The sequence below is a fragment of the Protobothrops mucrosquamatus genome, unplaced genomic scaffold, assembly GCF_001527695.2.
Source record: "Protobothrops mucrosquamatus isolate PMUCROS unplaced genomic scaffold, P.Mucros_1.0 scaffold2878, whole genome shotgun sequence".
Classification (NCBI taxonomy): domain Eukaryota; kingdom Metazoa; phylum Chordata; class Lepidosauria; order Squamata; family Viperidae; genus Protobothrops; species Protobothrops mucrosquamatus.
This window is the reverse complement of record NW_015388906.1, coordinates 220,905-228,728: the sequence shown is the minus strand read 5'-3', so window position 1 is coordinate 228,728 and position 7,824 is coordinate 220,905. Positions and strand designations below refer to the sequence as shown.

Here is a 7,824-nt window from a genome sequence, read left to right as displayed (position 1 = left end):
CCAGTGCAGCTCGCGCAAGAGCGGTGTTACATGGGAGCGACGAGTCCCTCCCATCACCGCCCGCGCGGCCGCATTCTGGACCAGTTGGAGTCTCCGGGTGCTCCTCAAAGGGAGTCCCATGTAGAGAGCATTACAGTAGTCCAGGCGGGAGGTGACGAGAGCTTGAGTGACTGTGCGCAAGGCGTCCCGGTCCAGAAAATATTAATTATACTTCTTCTGCAGTTCAAAGATTAGATTTCTATAGTTATTGTAATCTACTGTATCTATTTCCATTGTAGTCTATTGTACCTATTTACATTGTAGTCTATTGTTCCTATCTCACAGGGATTCAAACAAAGCAAAACAGGTTGGATCAGTCTATGGGATTATTTTTGCATACTGAACCCTTCTCCAGATGCAGTTTCTAGAGCGCAGCCAACATCTGGAAAGCACAAGCTGACCTATAACATTTGGTTGCTTTATTGGGGGGAGTGTTACATTATTTGTTAAGAAACACTGTGATCTCCTTTGTTAGGTATATTTTCTATATCTCAGAAGTTCACAATAAGTAACTCACAAACTTTTTTTCTCGGTTTCTTCGTAAGATATTAAAAATTTGCTGGATTTTATGAAAGGGATTAAGAAAGGCACCCTTGTGCTCCTTGCCTCTTATGATGACCCAGCAACAAAGTAAGTAAACTACGGAAGTACTTTCTTTCATTTTATTAGTCTTGTGGTGTAATTTGTTGACATAGAAATAACGCTTAAGGAGATCCACATTTAAAAGTTCCTGTTAGTGATGTAAGCATTACATGGCCCTCAGTATGATGCTGCTCTTCTCATCTCCTGCCAAAGTACACTAAGAGCAGTAACATAAGTTCTCAGCTGTTAACATCCTGCTTTAGACGAAGAGGAAACAAGACAGATGGTCTAGAACAGCAGTGGCCCCCAACCTTTTGGGCACCAGGGACTGGTTCCTTGGAAAGAGGTTTTTCTGTGGCCCAGAGGGGTGTGTGGTTTCATGTGCTGCCTGCATCCCGTGGATGGGACTTCGCTTGTTTGTGCAGCCCGGTTTCTGGCATGCCACAGCCCTACACCAGTCCACAAACTGGGGGTTGGGGACCCCTGGTCTAGAATTCCCTTGAGTATTGAGTATGGGATAAAATGAGTGCAACTAAGATGAATACAGCCCCACGGTTATATTATGAGAGAACTTATTCACTATGTTATTTTATTTGTTAATCACATTATTTTCAATTAACATGCAAGTTATGGAATACATTTCATAAATTGCCCTTTTGAAGTAGTTAGAGATTCTGTACTTCCTAACACAGTTGAAGGAAACTGAGAGAATTTATATTATTTGCCTGACCTCTGGAGTAACAGGCTCGAATATCCTGTTTTGATAAAGCAAAGAAGGGTTGCATTATGAAATATGATTCCAGGGTCTTAACAGGACATTAATATAACAATATAACTTTTTAAAAAGCCACAGAGCTGTTGCATGGATGAATGGTAATAGCTAAAAGAGAAAATATTTTATGCAACAGATTTGGTCGACACAGAGTAAGAAGAGACTAACTGCAGTCTGAATGAGCTTTGTATAGATAGATTTTCTGCCATCTTCTGTCTTCTGAAAGGCTGACTTATGAAATGCTGAACTGATCAGTTTATTAATTCTGGTGCTGTTATACTCCTCCCATTGCTTTATTTGAACTTTAGACATATCTACACTTCTGTGGAAAGTTTTTTTTTTTTTTGCTGTGCATTCAATGGCGTGTTAAAGAAGAAAAAAAAACATGACAAAATAATTTTCTGTCTCTCAGGCTAGACGATGAAGCCCGGAAGTTATTTTCTGACTTAGGAAGCAAGTATGTTTCCCAGATGGCTTTTCGAGACAACTGGATATTCCTTGGTGGGAGTGGACTCAAAAGCAAAAGTCCATTTGAACAGGTGTGTTGTGGTAACAGTAGCTGGGTACTATAATGCCAAGTGACGCATGCAGAGATGGTTTCTTATTTGGTTACTTAAGGAAAAGGCAGAATCAGAAAAATCCTAAGCCCCCCTCCAATCCATTGACTATCAGGACTACAGCAGGGAAGGAAATTCCCTCTCTTGGCAAAAAAGGAAATCCCCCGTTAATGTCAGCTTCTGAAACTGGGCTAATCTGGTCAGTTCCCATGACAGCCCTAAGATTTAGGCAAAGGTAAGAACCAGGAGTTGCTGAAGTATCTTGGGATATGCTTTCATGTGGTTAGCAGAATCTGCCCAAGCTTCTCTCTACTTCAATTTATACCTAGCACAATCAAGGTGAGTTGTTTCAAGTTCCTTTCTTATACTTTCTACTTTCCTAGGACTCAGATATTTTTTTATAACTCTTTTACTTTTTATTCTTCTGCTTCTCTGAATCCAGCCCACATTCCTTCACACCTCTGGAATTAAGATTTTGAGCAGTATTGCCCTGTGGCTGGTTTGCTTGCTTTTCTCTTTCTATTAGAAGCTAACATTTCTGTATTGCTCTTCCTCTATCTCTGTCTTTATCTCTGCAGGTAACCTTTGACTTATGATAATAATAATAATAATAATAATNTAAAATTACCCTTAAAAACCCCACTAAAATTCCCTAGGCCAGACCCGCTTGTTGAAAAAGCCATGTCTTTAGGGCGCGGCGGAAGGAGGGGAGATCCGGGATCACCCGGATCTCTGGGGGTAGTTTGTTCCAGAGGGTGGGGGCTCCCACCGAGAAGGCCCTCCCCCTGGGGGTCGCCAGCCGGCACTGTCTGGCTGACAGCACCCTGAGGAGACCCACTCTGTGGGAGCGTACCGGCCGATGGGAGGCAACCTGCGGCAGAAGGCGGTCTCGGAGATATCCAGGTCCAATGCCATGGAGCGCTTTAAAGATGATAACCAACACCTTGAAGCGCACCCGGAAGGCCACCGGCAACCAGTGCAGCTCGCGCAGCAGCGGCGTTACATGGGAGCGACGAGTCCCTCCCAACACCGCCCGCGCGGCCGCATTCTGGACCAGTTGAAGCCTCCGGGTGCTCCTCAAGAGGAGCATTCAGTTAACAATGGTTAGAATTAATAATGGCCTTAGAAAGGATAATTTACATCCTGCAAAGCACCTGAGCATCACACAATGCCACACCACCACCTCCCAGTCACGCGATTGTAATCTGGGTTCTTAGCAACCTGTTGCTCTTACAACTTATAAGTTGCCAAGCGCCCCGTGATCATGTGATCACCATTGGCAATCTTCTCTGCCAACTGGCCCAGAATTGAGAAACCTGCAGGGAAAGTTGCAGGCTGCTGTCATCTCTGGAGGATGGCTGAAAGAGCTGCCTACTAAAGTATTTCAAATCCTACCAAAGGGATTTCAGAACTCCAAGGAGGCCAAGGGCTGAAATCCTTCAGCAGGTAACTCTTTCAATCAGCCCCCAGAGAGGGAAGCAGCCCCTGAGTGGAGAAGTACAGTAGTACAGAAAAGTAAGGAGGGCAAGGTGCCTCAAGGGATCGAGAAGGCCCTGGGAGGCTTAGCACAGGCCGTGTATGAGTGTCTCTCTGCTCAGGGGTGAAATCCTATTTCATACAATGTAAAATCTAACAAAGCTTTTAAAGAAGTATTTAAATGTTTAGTTTCTTTCTTTCTTTATAGGACTCTGCTGTCCTATATGTTTCCCATGTTACTCTGGAGATAAAAGAAAAGGGGGGGGAAAAACAAATCTCCATCAAAACAGAATTTAATACTGGCAGAAAGAAAGGCCCCTGTAAAGGTCTTCCAGAGTAAACAGAATTATGCTTAATTTTTAAAAAAAAAAGAATATCAGAAAATAGTACCCCCAATGAAGAAGATGCATATCATGGACACATTTGCCAACAAAGCAGTAGATTGCTTGCAAACACCCACAAAATGTACATGGAATTTAGTGGGAATAGATGTGTTTCTCAGCTTCCTTTTGGCAATTTTTATTTAAATGTGAAGTATTTAAACCTTATTTTAAAAGTTAGAAATGAATGATAGCTCATGATTCTTCCCCTCTTCTCCCATTTTTTGACACACATATACAAAACTGACCAGGCTAGTATCATTCAAAAATCTTCAATACTGTAGATCAGGGGTGTCAAACTGACGCGTCATCCGGAAGCCGTGCCCACCCCATTGCCGGCAATGGCAAAATCGGCCCGATACGCTCTGTGACATCACGTGACATCGCAAGTTTGACACCCCTGCCGTAGATACAGTATTGGACTTACAGTCATAAATAATGGCAGTGATTAAGCAGCCACACTTCATGACAACCTTTTTTGGGGCAATCATTAAGCAAATGCTGAGGTAGTTAAGCAAACCCATTGTATCCAATGGACCTTTTGTTGATTTCTGGCAAAAAAAATAATCTTGTAACTCGCAACCATACGATTGTGCGATACTGCAAACAGTAGTAAATGAAGACCAGTTGCCATGAGCCCAAAATGCAATCATGTCACCGCAGGGGGGGCAGCTGTCAGAACTTTGAAACTAGATCCTGAGTAGCTCTGGGGAGATTTGTCATAACTTTGAACAGTTGCTAAACTACCAGTCATAAGTCGAGGACTAGTTCTTCCCAAGGCATAGGAGGAAACCTAGGCTGGAAATGACCATATGGACTCCGTCCACTGCTCAGAAAAGACCAGATACTATTAAATTAATGCATGTAGAATCTTGCTATAAGTCACCATTTGATGCTTTAACATCTAAAACAGACATGTCAAACTCGCAACATCATGTGACGTCACACAATGTATCAGAGCTTTTTCACCATTGCCGGCAATGGGGTGGGCATGGTTTCCTGATGACGTGTCCGGCCCGTGGGTCAGCAGTTTGACACCGCTGATCTAAAAAGAAGAGACCTGAATAAACATATCTGTATGTTTATTATATAGCCTCATCTGTAGCATGAGGCTATATCACACAAATGCAATTTCTAAATCTCCAAATAAAAATCAGTCCTGTAATACTTAGGACAGTGGTGGCGAACCTATGGCACGCGTGCCAGAGGGGGCACTCAGAGCCCTCTCTGTGGGCACACGTGCCATTGCCCCAGCTTCGACTCCCCCCACGATCCCCTCCTCACCAGCACCCCCCTGGAGGAGAGTCGCCCCCCGAATGTGGCCCACATGGAGCAGCACAGCCAAGGACATGGCAGCCAGGCAGCATAGACAAGACTGCCCTCATGCCCCATCACACACAGTTGATGCTGCGGGGCACGGGCAGAGGGCATGGCCGCCATGGCACTGCTGGGCTACGTGGGCGATCTGAGGCGGGTCCTGGAGGCGGTGAGTGGCCCTGCAGGCAGGCAGGGTAGGGGCGGGGTAGGGGGTGGAGCAGGGGCGGGGCCAGTTTTTGGGCACTCGGTCTCTAAAAGGTTCGCCATCACTGACTTAGGAAGAAATATCTACCAGCTATTGAGCTTTGATTTTTGTGGAATCCATATTCCTATCTGTTGAAAAATATAACTATCCAAAGCAAATGCCTAATTTTGCCTCTCTTTTTTTCTTTTACAGTATTTGAAAAATGATAAGGAGACAAACAAGTATGATGGCTGGCCTGAAGTTCTGGAAATGGAGGGCTGCGTCCCTAAGAGGATAGAGTAGCATAAAACGAAATTTGGCACCAGAGTGAACTGTGGTCTTATCAAACGGATTTTTTCTTTTTTATTTTGCCTAACAATCTGGGATAGTGAATTTCAAATGACTCAGCCTTCAATCCCTGGGATTTTGAACTCAGAGTTCACATCACCCTGCTGGTCTCAAATGAGGTTAACAAAAAAGAAGGTCAGTTTTTTCTACGTGTGGGACCCTAGTCTTTTCACTGCTACTCTGACATATAAGTAACGAGTTCTGAAGAACTATAGGCGTATACTTCCAGTTGAACTAATGCTTTTGGAAGTGCTATATGATCATTCTAGACTTCACAGATACAGGAGCAAACCCTTCAAAAAGAACTTTTGGAGGTGAAGATATATGTAACCTAAGACAGTGATGGATATTGTTTCATTCTTGGGAGCCACATTTAATATTTCAGCTGAAGCAAAGACTGGCAGGATCAGGAATTTGGGAGTGGATGCTGAGGTTGGACAAAGCACAGTTTTTGGATTTATCTTTGGTTTGTTTTATTTGGTTTTAATTCTATTTTAATCTTCCATTGCAATTTTGTTGTATTTTTGTGCTTCAAAATGGCATGAAACCTAGCTGCCAATTTTGAGTACACCATCCTGGCCACCAAAACAACCAGGATTATAACGAAACTAAGATTTGCTATTTGTGTAAATGCAACCATTAGCTCTGAAACTGACTTGGATAAACATGTGCTAATGAAGACTGTTGCTGAATTAAAAATGCAAACTAGTGGTATGATACAAACAACACAAATTACATCATTCATATTCATTTATGACAATTGCCATGATGGCATAATTAAGAAAATAATGATGTCTTTATATGAATGAGTACCTAGATACAAAACATGTCAGTTATATAATTTGTGTAATGATATCATGATATGTGTGTGTGTTTGTGTATATAAATACAGCACCTAAATTTGGTCTATTACATGCAAAACCTGTTGAATCAAGGCTTAGTAAATCAGAGTTTCACTGCATTTTAAAAATGGAGAACCCCAAAATCTTCATAGTACCCATCTGTTATAACACACATCCCATTTCTTCTAACCGTCAAGCATTCCAAAAATATATTATGTACCCTGGTGTGATTTCTTTCGGAAGACATTCAATGGAAGCTTATTGTCAGGCATGAAAGACCAGGTTCACACATGAAAGTTCAGTCTATTTATTGCTAAAAGCCTATGCACAGGAATCTTCTCAATGAACTGTCAGCACTTGGTTAGAGTTAGATAAGGGTCAACGGCAATCAAGGAGGGTAGGACTTAGTTCATGTATGCCTACATAGTGATTCTCTAATGGCTGAAAGTGAAGAGGAACGAAAGAGCCTCTTGATGCAGGTGAAGAAGGAGAGTGCAAAAGTTGGCTTGAAACTCAACATTAAGAAAACCAAGATCATGGCATCCGGCCCTCTCAATTCCTGGCAAATAGATGGGGAAGAAATGGAGGTAGTGACAGATTTTATCTTCCTGGGCTCCAAGATCACTGCAGATGGGGACTGCAGCCAAGAAATTAAAAGACGCTTGCTCCTGGGGATGGCAAATCTAGACAGCATACTAAAAAGCAAAGACATCACCCTGCCAACAAAAGTACGTATAGTCAAGGCCATGGTTTTCCCAGTTACAATGCATGGCTGTGAAAGTTGGACCATAAGAAAGGCTGAGCGCCAAAGAATTGAGGCCTTTGAACTATGGTGCTGGAGAAGACCTCTGCGAGTCCCTTTTACTGCAAGGGGATCAAACCAGTCAGTCCTAGAGGAGATCAACCCTGACTGCTCTTTAGAAGGCCAGATCCTGAAGTTGAAACTCAAGTACTTTGGCCACCTAATGAGAAGGAAGGACTCACTGGAGAAGAGCCTGATGCTGGGAAAGATTGAGGGCAATAGAAGAAGGGGACGACAGAGAATGAGGAGGCTGGATGGAGTCACTGAAGCAGTAGGCGTGAGCTTAAATGGACTCAGAAGATGGTAGAGGACAGGAAGACCTGGAGGAACGTTGTCCATGGGGTCGCGATGGGTCGGACACGACTTCGCAACTAACAACAACAACAAGTGATTCTAGGTTGATCCTTCTTTTCACCTTTCCCCCAGGCTCTATCAGTCTTTCTGCCACTTATTGGCACTTTGAAATGTTTGTGCTTGTGTATAAAATATATAGATTGAACCCAATAAAGATACTCAGTTTTCATG

At 43.1% G+C, this 7,824-nt stretch overlaps 1 protein-coding gene across 1 annotated transcript in view; it reads left to right on the top strand.

The window, feature by feature from the left end:
• Positions 1–6,152, top strand: part of FAM3D (family with sequence similarity 3 member D) — a 29,896-nt gene extending 23,744 nt beyond the window's left edge. The window contains exons 8-10 of the mRNA XM_015825925.1: positions 585–669; positions 1,806–1,932; positions 5,521–6,152. Coding sequence (XP_015681411.1) covers positions 585–669; positions 1,806–1,932; positions 5,521–5,610 — 302 coding nt within the window. The 3' untranslated portion in view covers positions 5,611–6,152. The remainder of the gene's footprint in view (positions 1–584; positions 670–1,805; positions 1,933–5,520) is intronic.
• The last annotated feature ends 1,672 nt before the right edge of the window (positions 6,153–7,824 follow it).